Source organism: Helicoverpa zea, chromosome 13 (assembly GCF_022581195.2).
Source record: "Helicoverpa zea isolate HzStark_Cry1AcR chromosome 13, ilHelZeax1.1, whole genome shotgun sequence".
In the NCBI taxonomy this organism is placed as follows: Eukaryota; Metazoa; Arthropoda; class Insecta; order Lepidoptera; family Noctuidae; genus Helicoverpa; species Helicoverpa zea.
In genome coordinates, this window is record NC_061464.1 from 2,312,341 (window position 1) to 2,329,901 (window position 17,561).

Consider the following 17,561-nt stretch of genomic DNA (forward strand, 5'->3'; position numbering starts at 1 on the left):
ATTTCTTAAAAATATTTGAATTTAGTATGAGTCCTATTCTTCTACTATTTAAAAAACTTATTAATTACATTGGGTTTGACAAATAATTTCCACACTTCCAAACAAAGCAATATGTACGAATGTGTAAGAAGCTAATTTTGAGCAGTAATCTAGGTGAATAGGTTGTTTTTCGTGTTTAAGTAAACAGAATGTCTTCTATACAGATGTCGAGTGTGAATTTGAAATAAAGATTTTATTTTTAATATTAATGTATTCGTTGATCGATTGACTGGACAACTCCACTTAATCACAGCTGTTTGATTTAACGGCTATTTCAACCTGCAACAGATGCATATTATGTTTGAGATTTTTGCGTTCAGTGAACGAGTCCTAAATTACTTTTTTTACATCTTTCCTAACTTGAGAACAACAGCTAAGTTAGTACCTAATGTAGTTTCCTCAACCACCCTTTCAGTGTCATTGGCTTGACCTTGAATAAACGCACTAAATCTAGAGCACCCTTGCAAACTCCGATTAAAAGGTGACGCAGCATCTAATTATAAATTTAAATAAAAAATGCTTGACCTAGTATAGTAACTCATTCGTAATTTCCACATTAGATATGAAACTGATAAAGGGGTTTCTAACTTGGACTCGAGATTAAGTAAACGATTGAGTTATTTCCCTGTTAAGAGTTAGTGTACATTAGCGGATTAAACATATGCACTGATGTATGGGTAAATCGTGCGCGTATTTGGAATGATGAATTTAAACCCCAGAATCCTCTTGAAACTGGAACTCGCTGAGTTTCAGCATTGGACCTGCGAATGACCCCTGTGGCAACCTAGTAAGTATGTAAACAAGGGCAAGGCTGTTTCCCTTGGAAGAAACCCCTAACCGATTATGATAATTTAAACCTATTGCTATAAATAATACATGCCTCCTATAAAAATAATAGGCATGATGACAAATTTTTAAATTCCTTTGTATGATGTAGGTATACGTCTATTTTATATGAAAAATTATTAATTTTAAGAAAATGCTAAGTTTTTTTATCAAATAATTGCATTTTTCTCTGTCCACTTTGAATCCGGCGCGAAAACGCTTGTCAGTGCCATGTCGTCACTTGTGACGTCACGACTGAAATCACAAGACGCAAGTAAACAACGCTCGTGCAATAATTAAGTTTTTTGTGTTATTAAATATGAATTCGAAAGTGCATAGGTGTTGTGGGGTCCCCCAGTGTAAGAACACATCCAAAACAACTCCTGATAAGTTATTTGTGTACGTTCCTCACAATAAAAAAATACGAAACAAGTGGCTTAAACTTGCAAGGCGAGATTCAAAAGCAATATTGCCCAGGGTACAACTTTATTTTTTTGTTTTATTTTTTGCGTTTCAGCTGTACGTAACTCACAGCGTCATCACCATAGGATGGCCTGGAGGACCTAAAAGAAAAATCAATTTATAAATAAAGGGTAGAACCATGATAATAGATTTCATTAACATTTACACCTGATAACAAATACATTGTCAAAAGTAATTTTAAGGAATTATTTATAACTAAAATTGTTTTTAATTATAGTTCGGCCATTCAGAGAATGCGTTCCTGACACGTCGCGATTGAACTGACGACGTAACTACATTCATTGATTATTGATATAATAATGTTGTTTTAATGCTCCTCAATTGTTAAAACGGTAAACAACCAGCAAAAATATTTTTATCGTAACTGCAACGCCATTGCAAAGTTACGTCGTCAGTTCAATCGCGACGTGTCAGGAACGCATTCTCTGAATGGCCGAACTATAAACTAATATTCTAACATAGAAGTTTTTTTAATTAAACTAATACACTTACATGGAAGTTTTTTTAATTAAACTAGTATACTTACATGGAAGTTTTAACATTTCTAAATTCAGCTGAACAAAAATCTTTATTTGATGCCAAAAACTCTCCCAGCATTATGATTTCAATTCTAGGCAAATTAGCGCTGTTTGCCTTGATAAATCCGGGCTCCATAACTCGTGTTATAAACAATTAATTAATTAAAAACAAAGATCGCAGTGGAAGTTCACAATAACGAAATGTGACGTTCGCGCGCTTTCGCGCGAGTTGTTTTGAGAAATGACGTCACGAGCTCTGATTGGTGTTCAAGATATCATGGCGGATTGCCTTATTTCGTAATTTTATTTTATAAAAATACACATTAATCACATTATTAATAAAGAAAACAATGCACGTTTTATATTCCAAGCTTCAAGTTTAATTTAATAAATATATTATTTTAATGATTTTTGATTACTGTCATCATGCCTATTGACGACGTAAACAAAAATCAAACCAAAAAATGCTGCTAGATGTACCTAAACACAGTTGTTGAATCCAAAAGATCCCAAAATTCATGTGCAACCGCTCTTAATATAAATACACCCAAGTACATAATTTCCTTACTCCAACCCACATTGATTACTCGGTCAGAGGTTACAGATAAGTTCATTAAAACAAACCACTACACATCAGCTAAAAAACATTTACTAAAATTGCACCATGTGTCAGTACTGAAAATGTTTGGGATCGTGAAGTGTTTCTTTGTGTTTAACTGTGTACTTTTAGTTGGTATTCAGTGTAAAGAGTTGATAAAGAGATCAGCCCTAGACAGTGATGACGGGAAGAGTAGTTTGGCGTTTGTTTTCGATACGACCGGCTCTATGTACAATGATTTGAAACAGTTACGTGAAGGAGCTGAGATGATCCTTAACACAGCATTGAAGGAGAGTGATGTGATTGCCGACTTTGTGTTTGTACCATTCCATGATCCCAGTAAGTATTTGTTACCGACTACGGCAACGGCTAACGCTGCTTCGTAATATAGCGAAACTGAAAGGCTAATATTAAAAAAAAAATTATTAAAATATTTCTAGAGCTTGCGGAAATTATTAACGAAATTGACTAATCGAACAGTCTAACAGTCACATTTTACAAATAACGTCTTTGTACCAATAATTTTTAATTCATTCTGATTTTGAATGATAACTTAAAACAAGTAAATTTTCGCAATTTTATTTGTATGCAGTATCCAAAAAAAAATTGTGTAGCACTTTCATCCCAGCCTGACGCCTTGACCTAATTTTCCAGCCGTAGGCCCGGTAACAGTAACTCGAAGGAAGGAAGAGTTCAAACGAGCGTTAAGTATGGTCCGCGTTCACGGTGGAGGGGATTGTCCTGAGAAATCATTGACGGGGATACACCTAGCGTTGAACGTCAGCCGGCCTCGGTCGTTTCTGTATGTGTTTACGGATGCCACGGCCGCTGACCACAGGATCGTTGGGAAAGTACTAGATACTATACAGAGGAAGCAGAGTCAGGTAAGCTTTTTGACCTATAGGTATGAATCTTAAAGAATTGTATTGAGCCGAACTATACTATTTTCCATGATTTTATTCGCTTTCTTAGTTATTTACCACGCTTGAAACAGAGGTTGGGAAGATGGGCCCGTTATTAACCACCTACCCGCCGGTTTTATATATGTCTAAGGACCTTTAAAATAACAAGTGGGTATAAGTATATGCTAAGATCCATAAATAACGTTCATTCTGAAGAAGAAACAATTTCTGCTGATTTTTAGGTGGTGTTCATATTGACGGGACATTGCAACGATTTAAAGCGTCCTTCATACAAGGTGTACCAGCAAGTCGCGGCCGCAAGTTCCGGACAAATATTCAACTTGAACAAAACCAGCGTGCATAAAGTTAGTATTGTCTCCAAATAGGTACCACAAAAAATAATAAGAAGCTGCGAAAGTTGTGCTCAATGTTTCCCCTGAATTCAAATTGGGGACACACCTTTATATCTATACTAATATAACGAGAAAAAAATATATTTTTGTTTGTAAAGGATAAGCCCAAAAACGATTGGACAGATCTTAAGAATTATTTCGGTGTTGGAAAGCTCTTCACGAGTAGCATAGGCTATATTTTATCCAGTAGTAGCAGCGGGCAGTAGTTCCCACAAGCAGGTATAACAGCGGGAAAACGGCTAGTGTAGTAATACATTGAAACTTCTTTTATTTTGGCCTTGGAAAAATTGCTTTTTATCCATTATCTATTAAGTTACTTTTGGCATATAATTCTTATGTACCTAACTGTAGGTATAATAATTTTCCAGATGCTAGATTTTGTGACGAGTTCGATAAAAGGTCGCACAGTAAACCTGGCGTCTGTTTCAAACCCTCCCGGATACAACTACACACAAGAGGTAAGGTGTTATACTGACATAATATACATAGCTAGACTAGCTATTTACTATACTAGTCTATTATAATCATCGGCAAGGATATTGAGCCCTGACCTAACCTACACAGAAGCGATTTATTGGTTTATTGCCTTAAGTGTACAGTGCGCAAAGCTCATTATCCGTGCTGATAACTATACTAGCTCAAAAACTTTCTCTCTTTAGATCCCAGTGGATAGCACACTAGGAGAGGTAACGGTATCCGTATCAGGAGCTAAACCCAAGATCACGGTAGTGGACCCTAACGGCGAGCAACTGACCGGACCGCCCAAATTGATTACAACGCTAGATCTCTCTGAAATTATGGTGAGTCCTACGACTGAACTGCGGATTACAATAAAAATGATTCATTCATTGTTTTTCGCATTAGAGATCGAGATAAAATTTATATGAAGCTCATGTCAAAATTTAATCTGCAATCGAAAAATTACGGATAGATCGGTTATTGCAATCCGTAATAAAACTATAATGCCTTGGGTGCAGGTTTTTAAAAACATTAGAACAAAATCAAAGTACTATCATCAATACTTGATACGCAAGCAGGAATTCCTACAAGATTATCAAGGGCTTCAGGATTGCCCAAACATTGCAGTTTCGTTAAAAGCTAAAGGCATCCTACGAAGCTGTAGTCTAAAGGGCGAAATTCAACTAGTTTTTTACGTAATCTAAAACCCACTTCTTGGACAACTTTTCTTTGTGAATCAAATCGAAACGATATTCGACTACGGATGGTTTTAAATGATGAAAAACAGCTGTTTCCTTAATCGTACGTTTATGCTATTTATGAAAAAATACAGGTTGTAAAAGTGATGCAACCAGAGCCCGGAAATTGGACGATAACAGTGGGCAGCGAAGAAGAGCATTCCGTAAAAGTCGTCGGTCTGTCTAACGTGACGTTCACTCACGGCTTCTCTGTAGAACAGCCCAGCTCTATGAAGGAGACGAGCTATAGGCCCTTGAGAGGTAAGTAAACTCATTGGTCATTAACGGTCGTTTATAATATGCTATCTGTCTGTGGTTTTGCTTATTGGAGATTACTTCTATGGGGTTAATGTCAAAATTCTGTCTCTACTAAGCAAATATAGGGAAAGGCGGTAAATAAACCATTGCTAGAAAGTTTTAAGTCCCAATTGTTGTCATCATCGTCGCCGGAAAACTTTTGTGTTTTCTGTTACATTTTAACCGAATAAGGAAGTTTGACCTTACCCGATGCTAAGTCTTCGAACTCCTTGAAATACATCAAAGTTATGGATCATGGATCATGGATTGAGAAAATACCACTTTTCAAGTCGGACCAGTAGTTCACACTTGGATAAAGTTGCATACCTATTAACATTATTTGGCGCATCAATATACAGATGTAAAAAACTCAATCAACATTCAAGCTTATTCTTTAGATATAAAGTTGAAAATCTATAGATCTTCTGGCGCCCGTACAATAAAGAATATTCTATTCTCTTTCCAGGGACATATAACCACATGCTGATATCCTTGTCTCCGGCCAACGCGTCGGCAGATATAAACTACGCAGAAGTACTAACGCTAGACGGCCGAGTTTTGTTCGAACTGCCTCTTAAGAGAGTAGACAATAACATGTACAGAGCGGACCCTTTTATACCCCCTGATGAGTTCTTTTATATAGCTGTGAGTTGTTTTTTTTTATCTTAAGGTGCTCCATTTAAGTAAAACCATAAAATCAAACCATATTATATAATTAGCTGTGAAATGGCCTCCTATTCGTGAATTCGGTGATTTGACAGCTGTTTATAAACGGTTCGACTATCGCTATGGTTTTGGTTTGGTTATCGTTATAGTCAAATGGTGTAACTAATTCCCTTTTATTCTGATGGATAGCCTGTAACTGTTGTTACAATTTTTCAGGCAATTAAAATATTATATTGCAGAATACCATCTGTATCTCTGCCTTTCATATACATAGGTTCGGCTTTTGGACTGAAAAACACAGAAATCCAGTGAGGTAATTAGTATTGAAGTTTTCAGTTGGTAGTAAAAATATGTGGAGAAAAATTGACGAAATCGGTCCAATATTTTTCATGAGAAAACAGTGGAACACCGTATTCTGCTTTAAGTTAAATTCTTCTGATTAAAGTTCTCCAGACTCTATTTACAAACTGTTTCAGATTAACGGCCAAGATAAACATAAGCAAGATCTACGTCGGGTTGGCTCAACTGCTATTCAAGCACAGTTACCAGGTATTTAAAGCACTTCATTAATACATATAAAACTATATTCTGCTATTTTTTTTTATACTAAGGTAACCCTTTTTGCAGATGTTCCGTACCTAACTACACGACGAAAGGTAAGAATGCAAATACATAATTTATTATGTTATTATCTGCCTAGCCAAATCCATTAGCATTGCTTTACCGATAGATCAACTGTGCGTCTGTTTCTTAGCCACGAGCTTCTTGGCATATCGAACAGCGGGTCCTATATTATAATAAGTAGTTTGTACAAGCCGTTTTCCCCCGGTTTCACCTGCGTCCTGCGTATCCAGATAATAGTTGTTTGTTATACAAGAGTGCAAAGTTGCTTTTTAACCGCGGGCTCAATTTTGATGACCGAGCAAGCGAAGGATTCTAAAATTGAAACACGAGCGTAGCGAGTGTTTCAATAATTAGAACCCTGGGGCCCGATTCTCCTAATTTTACTTAAGCGTCATACGATTCACGTTCGACTCGATTCGACTGAGATTCAATCCCGACTCGATTACGATTGATTGAAGCGTATGTGGCATTCCGCTATTTTTTCTTTGAAATAAACGTTTTTATCCTTTTCTGTCATTCAATAATGAATCATTTTGTCTGCAAATGATTTACGATTGCAAAATGATTCTACAGCAAACTACCGTATTGACCAAAATCACCAAAATAGCAGACCAATCGCACACCAATCAAATGTCAATCGAATACGATTGGTCTTTTATTAGTAGCAGAATGCCCGATATGGTTAAAACTGCTATTGCGATCATATTGCGATTCGATTTCTATTCGATTTTGACATTATTAACTTAGGAGAATCGGGCCCCTGAGCGATAGCGAGAGAATCAAAAGAGCACAAGGTGAAAAATCTTTGCACTCGAGTGCAACACGTAACTTTTCATCCCACCTCATCGAGGAAATTACTACATGCAATAAAACAAAATGGCGCGCACATATGACTATCAAATTAAAAATAATAGTTTTAAAAAAACTAAAAAACACGCTTTTTATAGAAAACCGAACTAAAAAATAGAAAATAAATTTAAATTAAGAAAATAGTGTTCAAAATTTCAATGAATATAAATTAACAATAGTGTGAATACAAAAAATATATTAAAAAAAAAGCGTGGGGTGCTTTTTAAGGTATTATCGAAATGAAAATCACTCTACTCATATCTGTCAATAAAATATTTATAACTATTGACACCATGCACCCCACGCTTTTTTTTTAATATATTTTTTGTATTCACACTATTATTAATTTATATTCATTGAAATTTTGAACACTATTTTCTTAATTTAAATTTATTTTCTATTTTTTAGTTCGGTTTTCTATAAAAAGCGTGTTTTTTAGTTTTTTTAAAACTATTATTTATTTTCTACTTTTTAGTTTTTTTGTTTAAAGCTTTTCAGTGATACGAATAGTTATCACTATCCATACAAGTGGGAAGTTCTCATCAATACAAAGAATATAAGTCCAAACGAGGTATTTTACATATTCAGTTGTAGAGTTCCCTCGTCTTTCTCTGGTCTCCATCATCAGGTCAGCTCCCAACCTTCACTGTTGCAAAGGTCTTGTCAATACAAATAATTTAAGCCCAAACACGAGGTAGTTTACATATTCAGTTGTCGAGATCCCTCGACTTTCTCTGGTCTCCATCATCAGGTCAGCTCCAAACCTTCACTGTTGCATAGGTCTTGTCAATACAAATAATTTAAGCCCAAACACGAGGTAGTTTACATATTCAGTTGTCGAGTTCCCTCGACTTTCTCTGGTCTCCATCATCAGGTCAGCTCCAAACCTTCACTGTTGCATAGGTCTTGTCAATACAAATAATTTAAGCCCAAACACGAGGTAGTTCACATATTCAGTTGTCGAGTTCCCTGGACCCTCTCTGGTCTCCATCATCAGGTCAGCTCCAAATCTTCACAGTTGAATAGTGCTTTTAGGCGTACACCTGAGTGTCAAGTTTTTACCCTATGTATGCCTACAACTTTCGAAGGTTGCCCTCGATTTCTCAGGTTTCCATCATCAGATCCTGACCTGATGACTATGGGACCAACTGGCAGCTATTTCGAGTCGAACAAAAAAAGAATCACGTAAATCGGTCTATAAACCTCGGAGTAATCGATGTGTATGTGTAACCTCCTCCTTTTTGGGAAGTCGGTTAAAAATGGAATAATTTTATCAAATTAGTGTATTGTCATCGGTCCTCAATAAATCTACAAAGTTTGAACGAAATCTGGCCGTTTAAAGTGGGTCAAAATCGCGCCCAAAGAAGTCGGTTACAAACATACAAACATACAGGTGAAGCTAATAAAAAGCGTGTAAAAAGTAGTACCTATTAAAGTTCATTTATTCGAAAACTCCGTTTAAAAATGAAACGAGGTTAAAAATCTATATAAAAACAATAATAAAAATTACTTTATTAATTGAATAATTATTTTAAGCAGTATTTTATTTGTTTAATATGTATTTGTTTGAAAAGTCTTATCAAGATTGTCACAAATGGAGTATTGTACACGATATTCTAAATTCAAATCACTTTGCCGCTCTAGAGGATAAAAACGGCTTTTGCGCTCAGATATCAAAGGGTAAAACTACTCTTTCCGAGATAGTGGGATGAAAAATACATTTTATGTAACTCGAGGATATTGCAGCTTTCTAACAGCGAAAGGATACAAACCAAGAAACAAAAAATATCTCTTCTTTATTCTATTGGTATAAATTTGAAATATGGGCCACTATCGCCACCCAGTGAACATCGCAGGCGGGGTAGGCCCCGGAAGAGATGGCGTCACGATCTAGACGCCTATCGTCGAGACTGGTGGACTCGGTCGAAGGATCTGAAAGTGTGGAATCGAGATGGGAAGGCCTTTGCCCAGCTATGGGACATTACAGGCTAAAATTTGATTTGAAATACTAAGAAAAATCTTCAAAGTATTTTGTGTATATTTGTAGGTAGAAGCTCGGGCACATAGCCGGGTAGTGTTACCCTGTAACGTGGAGAGTTTGGTGCCTGTCACCGCTATGTGGACCAAGGACGCCTCGAGGATACAAAAACAGATTTCCAGCTTGTAAGTACTGCAGTTATTAATTTTTAATTTACTATATTTATGGCCAGTTTTACTGGTTACTGATAACCTATCAGGAACTTATCTGGCAAATAAACTATCAAGCTGAAATTATAAGCAGCCTGTATGTATCTGGCAAATAGCATTAACTGTCAGATACCTAACTGATACTTTATCGGTAAATAGTGTTACATGGCCTCACACTCGTTTGACAATTAATTAAACGATGGGTAATGATGCAAAAAATGTGTTTAATTTTCTCAGCCCGGATTTTTGAGAACTAAATTCCATGATCACCGACATCATAAACTAAATGTCAATATACTTAAAACAACAGGATACTATAAATTGTCAACGTTAAAGCTTGTTTTATGTTATCGGTGAAAATGGCCCCTACTATAGTTGTAATACTTAGTACCAAGTTATCACCAGTGAAAATAAAAAATAATTTATACACAGTGACATACAACGGCCATATTATTATTGACTATATTTGAGATTATTCCAGGCAAACTACATCACTCGACTATGTGATCGAGAATATGAAAGAAGAAGATGTCGGTACATACAGGTGTATCGCACACAACGTGGCCGGAGTCAGCAAAGCTATTACACTACTCACACTTATTGGTAAGAAGATAAAGCTTCAAACTTTAAATATTTATTGCGATCATAAGTAATACATGGGTGTTATAAAATGTAGGGTACACACATGGTACCCTGTTAGAGCGCAGCAATACAATTTTAATATAGCTTTTGACATCATTAGCTCAGCATTTTCCAAACTATGTTAGGGCCGGCTTCCAGTCTAACCGGATGCAGCTGAGTATCAGTGTTTTACAAGGAATGGTGCCTACCTGACCTGCTCAACCCAGTAGTCCGGGCAGCCCAATACCCCTTAGTAAGACTGGTTGTTAAACTTTCTGGCTTCTGACTGCTCATAACGACTGCCAAAGATGTTCAGATGATAGCCAGGATATCGAAAGGTACGGTAAAGTCGTGGGGCGTCGAAACATGGGAGAACTCGTCACGAGAAGATTCGCCATTTCATGGAGCCACCGCGCCAGGATAAAGCTTTTGTCAATATTTATTTATTTATTTCAGGCATTTCAATTCTTGAATCTTATAGTGTACCTCCCGCTTATCCTAAAGAACATATGACTAATTCTTAGACAAGGTCATACAAATCGGATATCGTATGAAAATCTATAGTTTATTTTGTATAATCTGTACCTTTTTAAATATTTCAGTGGAACCACCTCAGATCACGATACACCCTCAAAACAGGACTGTTGAGCTAGGCGACAGTATTACTATATCCTGCACTGTGTATAGTGAAGCACTGCTGTTAGAAAATCGATTTATATTGAGCGGGACTAACGCAAGTTACGGTACGTATCATTTTCAACCGACTTCCCAAAAAGGAGGTGAATGTTTTCTTTTCATGAAAACTGTATAGCCAACAATGAATGTTTCTATTTTATTAGTATATGGTCCCTATAAACACATTAAACACTCTTGATAAAGGTATCAAAAATTAACCTATTTGCCAATTACAACAATTGCCTATTTACCCTGGAGTAAAAAGGCCATTCTTGATACGTTCTTGGCACTTAATGCTGTTTCTAAATCGCTTTTATTTTATATTCGTTTAACTAACTATACATTTTATCTCTCTTTTCTTCTCTTTCAGCTATTGATGTTGACAAGAACCCAAATATAGAAGGAGTTTATTCTTATAACAAAACTCTACGAATAACTGAAAAAGATATTGGAATTTATTCTTGTGTTGCTGCGAATAGAGGTATGAATTCATCCTAATCAAAATGTAGTGCCTACTATAAGAAAAAATATATAGAGGCTTTATTTTTTGCCCTTAGGGGTCGGAAAAAACTGAACAAATTTCAAAAATTATTTCACTGTTTGGAAGCTAGACGATGTCCAAAACCCTCAGGATGCGGGTGAAACCGCTGGGAACAGCTGTTCCTAAGTCTGTAAATATATTATTTGACATCACAATGTTATTCTTCACTTACAGGTGGTAAAACAAACCAATCAACACACGTATCTCTACGAGCCAACCCAACAGCACAAATATTAGGCCCGCACACACTATCGAAGCTCATAAACTCCGAGTTCCAACTCGTGTGTACTGTGGAAAACGCGGCTACACTCGTGTGGACTGACCCTAACGGAACGGTGATGACGACACGTGACGTCACTGGCACCGCCACTGAAGTCTTAAATGTGATGAATGTTACTGATGATGGTGGTTATACTTGTACAGCTGTGAGAGGCTCTCGGAACGGTAAGGTTTCAGTTACAGTAGGTGTTTAGCCAATCCTGCAAAAACCGGGGAGTTTAATTATGGCATTTTCTTTAAAATGAAAACAGTACTTAGTTATAAATGGCAATGTGTAATTGTTTTTCCTAAAGGTAACACTGGATCAATTTGGCACCATTGCATAGCCATATGCTATCTGCCATATTATCAAACAAAATAAGTTTCAAAATGGATATCATATATTCATCATTTATAACCACTATCTCTTTATCAGTAAAGTTTAAAATGTAGAAACTCTAGAAATATGATGCTATACTATTGATGATTACCTGAAGTAAATGTATTTTATTTTATTTATTTTTATACGATATACTCTTACAGGTTCAGACACCGTAAATGTAACAGTTTTAATAAAGCCTGTGGTCAGTATAATAGGGTCTAAGAACATTACCATATTAAATGGTACAGTCATTGAAGTGACTTGCCAAGTGATAGCGAAGCCTGCGCCCAGAATACTGTGGCATCGAGAGACTGAGACGTTTTTGAATCATACCGTGAGTAGCCTATTGAATTTGAAAATAAAATATTGTTAGATATAGGATATAACATCGTCATAAGTGTTTGGAGTGGATGAAAAGCTGATAAGTAGAGGAATCGGAATGATAACCATTTTGCATGTGAACTATATATTATTATAACCATAGACTAGAATATTAATTTTATTGTTCTTGCCAAACCAAACTGTTTTTCAAGAGGAACAGATTCAATTATATATCGGAGTGAATTCTTGATAGCTTTATTAAATATTGATTTAAATTCGTGTGTAGTGTATGTACTACATACGTTATTTTTAAGTTGAGTTACAGCTATAACATTAGGTACCTATATCCTGTAATGATAGTAAATAAATATGTAAATAAATCTTCCAGATAACGCAAATAAAGCCGAACACATACCGTAGTGTGTTAATGCTGAACTCCAGCGCAGAATCGATTAACGCAACGTACTTCTGCTTCGGAGAGAACTCGGAAGGCATTCATCAGGATAGCGTGACCGTCAATGTCAGACGGAAGATGACTTTACTGCAGGGGTTTACTGGTAAATTATATAATTTATCTTTACTTCCATACTAATATAACCAACGGTTTTACCCACGTGCCGGACTTCTTCATGTGCCCAGACAAAATAGATCTGCATCGAGAATCATTTATTCAAATCTCCCTCCAAAATCTGGAAAAAAGTCTGTAATCCAAAAGTCCTAAAAATCTGGGTAACTACGGGAAACAACTAGTACATACCATAAGATCGATATTCTAATCTGTGTTGCTATATCATTACAACTAAATATGTAATGTGTTTCGCTAACGTTTATTTAAAAAAAAATGTGTTAGCATTTATTTTAATTAAAAAAAATAATTCCAAAAACTTCCAGACCAGTCAGTCCAACTATACTACCAAGTGGAACTCCAATGTGACATAGACTCTCACCCCGCACCCTACATCACTTGGTACCACAATGGTACACAACTTAGTACCGGTACTAACGTGAATATGTCTGAAGATAATACCACAGTGTATTTGAAGCGAATCGACTTTACTGACTTGGGTCTTTACGTTTGTGAAGCCGATAATGGGTTTGAGAAAATTAATATTAGTGGGAGCATTAGTGTTGTTGGATTGGGTAAGTTTATTTTTAATACTTTTGGTAAATAAGGGCCAATATCAAAGCAAGCTGAGTAAAAAAGTCGTGGTGGCCTAGTGGGTAAAGGACCAACCTCTCAAGTATGAGGGCGCGGGTTCGATCCCAGGTCAGGCAAGTACCAATGCAACTTTTCTAAGTTTGTATGTACTTTCTAAGTATATCTTAGACATCATTGGCTGTGTTTCGGATGGCACGTTAAACTGTAGGTCCCCGCTGTCATTGAACATCCTTGGCAGTCGTTACGGGTAGTCAGAAGCCAGTAAGTCTGCCGCCAGTCTAGCCAAGGGGTATCGGGTTGTCCGGGCAACTGGGTTGAGGAGGTCAGATAGGCAGTCGCTTCTTGTAAAGCACTGGTACTCAGCTGAATCCGGTTAGACTGGAAGCCGACCCCAACATGCTTGGGAAAAAGGCTCGGAGGATGATGATCAAAGCAAGCTGAGTACCAGTGTTTTATATGGAGGGACTGCCTATCTGGCTTCTTCAATCCAGTTATCCGGGCAACTCGATACTCCTTGTTACGACTGGTTGTCGGACTTTCTGGCTTCTGACTTCCCGTAACGACTGCGAAAGATGTTGGGAGCCACTAATTTAACGTTCCAAAACAGAGAAAAACAGATAAACTCGTCATGAGAAGATGGGCACCCATTTCAAATATCGACTGCGCCAAGCGTTTCTAAACCATTTGATATATAAATAGATTAATGCGGATTTTAGCCACGAGCCCCTCTGTATTAGTGCACAACAAAACACTGATTTCAAATGAATATTAGTCAGTTTTCTCTTCTTTTGTCAATAGCTTAAAATTAAGTTTATAATAATAAACTATTTATTTCAGCAACACCGGTTTTATCGAAGGAGCCGGCGAGTGTGACGTCACGCGCAGGCCAATCTACCATAATCACATGTAGGTGAGACTATGTATCGTTGTAACTTTACTTTTGTCTTATTTAACATTTTGACCTTTGTATTAAATCAGACCATAAACTCTTTTTTGCTTCCTAGATTTGATCATACAATTCATTCTTGTTGCCTGTATTAAGGCTGTAATTCTACGAGTATATTTTGGAATGTTGCCAGTTATTGTAGCTAAAAATCTTATTTAAAATAATGATATTTTTAAACAGTAAAGTTAAATATTTACCGATTTCATCGATATTACGGACATGAAACAAAATGTTTCTTCATCCATGTGATAATATAGTTTTTGTGTTCTAGGGTGATCGCTGGCAACCCAGAGCCGGTAATAACATGGCAATACAGACGTCTCTCCTCAGAGAACTTTATATCCCTTCCAAAAGATATAGAAAATAATGAGAGAGAACTTATAATATCTAATACGACAGAAGATCATGTTGGTGTGTACCGCTGTGTCGCTGTCAATGTGATTGGGAAAGATCAATATGACGTCACTTTGGTCGTACAATGTAAGTTAATACCTAATATTTACTATATAATGAATGTATAGCAATTGGGAACTTCCTAGCTAGTCCTAGAGAACTAAATCATGGAGTTTCTTACCTGTCCTTCTCCATATGAAGCCATTTTTGGTATGGACTTCTAGACTTAAACTTATTTATATTGTTGGCATTCATTTGTCCTTGTAAAAGCCTAGATAAAATAAATTATTTGACTTTGACTAGATTGGCAAGTGTTTCTTAAAACAGTTACCCAACTGCGATTGTTTAAAACTTGTTTCTGACTTTTCAATTTATTAGTTGACATTTTTCATGCAGGTGAGTTTTCTGTTCTTAAATATTATTTTTTTAGAAAGACCGAATGTTTCAGATCCACCGCGTTTTAGCAAATCTACGACAGAAGATGACAAACCTCGTCAGATAAGAGTAGGAGAGAGAGTGAGTTTCTCCTGTGAAGCTGTGGGCTTACCCCCACCTATTACTGTGTGGACCAAAGATATACACCCAATTGCGTTCACTGATAATATGTAAGTTTTTTAAGATATTTGGAACATTTTCTTCTTATGTCGAACACTGTGCAACTAAGACAATGAAAATATATTTTCCGTCTTTCCACAAAAACTTTTAAACGTCTGTTGAACACTTGTCTAAAAAATTGTTAGATTATGACGTTGAAATAAGGTCCGTTTGCAGCCACACTTTTATTAGAAAAGTGTTCAACAGATGTTTAAGTTTTTGTAGTAAGGCTGTTTGTGTTTGATTGCCAGTCCATATTATTACGATAATCTTTCGAAGTTTCACAAAAGACCTATCCTCGAAATAAGATACATATCGAGAACTTTTTAATTAATATCAATTGACTTTCTTTAGATTACTGAACAACACAAATGAGTTAGTAATACAGAAGGCGACGGCCTACGACTCGGGAATATATACGTGTAACGTTACAAGTGCAGTTGGCTCTACTCAGAAGAACTTTACTCTCATTGTTTACGGTAAGTTTATTTTACAATAATAACTGCTCCGCTGGTCTAGTTGTCGCACAGCGCGACTGTTACGAGATTTCTGTTTCGATTCCCAATTCGCTTTTCGGGTTTTTGAAAATTTCAAAAAGCTGCCCCCAAACTGAAAGTAAGTGTATGTATGTAATAAACAATACATATATGAAATACATAAAAAGGTTTACAGAGAAGTTTATTTAGTAGTATGTAAGAGAGAATATAAAGAGAGTTCATAAGGGAGTATATACGGGAGTACATATTAAAGTATACAAAGAGTATATTACAGCCTAACCGCTACGTAGGTACTAGTGTAGCTACATGGAGCGACTGCTTAGGTATTACCCGGGCAACTCGATACCCCTTATTTAGACCCCTTATTTAATATGATGTTAATATGGTGATTTTAATCTACACAGCAGTTTGCTTTACAATCATATTGCAATCGTAAATCATTTGCAGACAAAATGATTCATTATTAAATGACAGAAAAGGATAAAAGTCTCTGCACACAGCGGGCGCGGCGCGGCGGGACGGGACGGGACGGGACACTGAGCAGTTGTAATGTACTAGATATTACTGACGACGTCACACAGGGCCGTCCCGCTCGACGCGACGCGACGCCTAATATCTAGTACATTACAACTGCTCAGTGTCGCGTCCCGTCCCGTCCCGTCCCGTCCCGTCCCGTCCCGCCCGCTGTGAGCAGAGACCTTTAAAACGTTTATTTCGAAGAAAAAAAAAAGCGGAATGCCACATACGCTTCAATCGTAATTAAGTCGTGATTGGATCTCAGTCTGATGTGAATCGTATGTCGCTTAAGTAAAATTAGCGGAATCGTGCCCCTGGTCGTAAGAACTAATGTCTACGTAAAATTGCAGATCCTCCGTCTATATTACCGTCTACATCGGATCCAATACAAGAAGTACTGGAAGGTCAAGCCGTAGAGTTACCATGTTCGGCGCAAGGAGTACCCGCGCCTATTGTCCAGTGGACGATAAACGGACAACCTTTGTCTAGGCAAAGGATGTATGTCGATGAATATGGGCTGAGGTAAATAATTTATTTACCTTCAAGTTAGTATCGCATTAAACTCGTGTCATTTAACGAACAAAAAGGACAGCTTTTCAGTTCAAGTTGTTCAAGTTAATAAATAAAAAATATTTATTTCGGGTTACACCCATAGAAAATTGTAATTTAAAAAATGTTAACCTTAAACAGAGTAAGACGAAAACGGACCTTCAGAATTAATTTACCTACTTCTGGTCTGTTTCAATTGTATTTTTTTTTTCACAGATTTGTTGCAAACCTGACGGATTTTGGAGAATACACCTGCACGGCTAAAAATATACATGGAAACACATCTATCACTTACATGCTACACGTATGGGGTAATTATTAACTTTCTCTTGACTTACATTTCAAGCAGACATACTTACGCTTAATTCCTGGAAGTGTGGTAGTTTTTGGAGTTGTGTCATGTAATTCTGACGATCGAAAAGTGCTATTTTTCAACCTACTTTGAAAACTTAAATGTTTTTTTTAATCTGATCTTATATACTTGTACTTATTTGGTTACGTACCTAACCAAA

General features: G+C 36.6%; 1 protein-coding gene across 1 annotated transcript in view; it reads left to right on the forward strand.

Annotated features, from left to right (window-relative positions):
- Positions 1-2,546: 2,546 nt before the first annotated feature.
- LOC124635807 (hemicentin-1-like) overlaps positions 2,547-17,561 on the forward strand; it is a 35,158-nt gene continuing 20,143 nt past the window's right edge. Inside the window, exons 1-23 of the mRNA XM_047171760.1 lie at positions 2,547-2,802; positions 3,118-3,347; positions 3,608-3,730; positions 4,147-4,236; positions 4,438-4,578; positions 5,070-5,235; positions 5,738-5,916; positions 6,414-6,486; positions 6,565-6,593; positions 9,458-9,573; positions 10,079-10,200; positions 10,821-10,961; positions 11,264-11,374; positions 11,609-11,878; positions 12,236-12,408; positions 12,784-12,952; positions 13,287-13,535; positions 14,392-14,464; positions 14,772-14,980; positions 15,342-15,498; positions 15,842-15,966; positions 16,851-17,022; positions 17,266-17,360. Coding sequence (XP_047027716.1) covers positions 2,547-2,802; positions 3,118-3,347; positions 3,608-3,730; positions 4,147-4,236; positions 4,438-4,578; positions 5,070-5,235; positions 5,738-5,916; positions 6,414-6,486; positions 6,565-6,593; positions 9,458-9,573; positions 10,079-10,200; positions 10,821-10,961; positions 11,264-11,374; positions 11,609-11,878; positions 12,236-12,408; positions 12,784-12,952; positions 13,287-13,535; positions 14,392-14,464; positions 14,772-14,980; positions 15,342-15,498; positions 15,842-15,966; positions 16,851-17,022; positions 17,266-17,360 — 3,469 coding nt within the window. The remainder of the gene's footprint in view (positions 2,803-3,117; positions 3,348-3,607; positions 3,731-4,146; positions 4,237-4,437; positions 4,579-5,069; positions 5,236-5,737; positions 5,917-6,413; positions 6,487-6,564; positions 6,594-9,457; positions 9,574-10,078; positions 10,201-10,820; positions 10,962-11,263; positions 11,375-11,608; positions 11,879-12,235; positions 12,409-12,783; positions 12,953-13,286; positions 13,536-14,391; positions 14,465-14,771; positions 14,981-15,341; positions 15,499-15,841; positions 15,967-16,850; positions 17,023-17,265; positions 17,361-17,561) is intronic.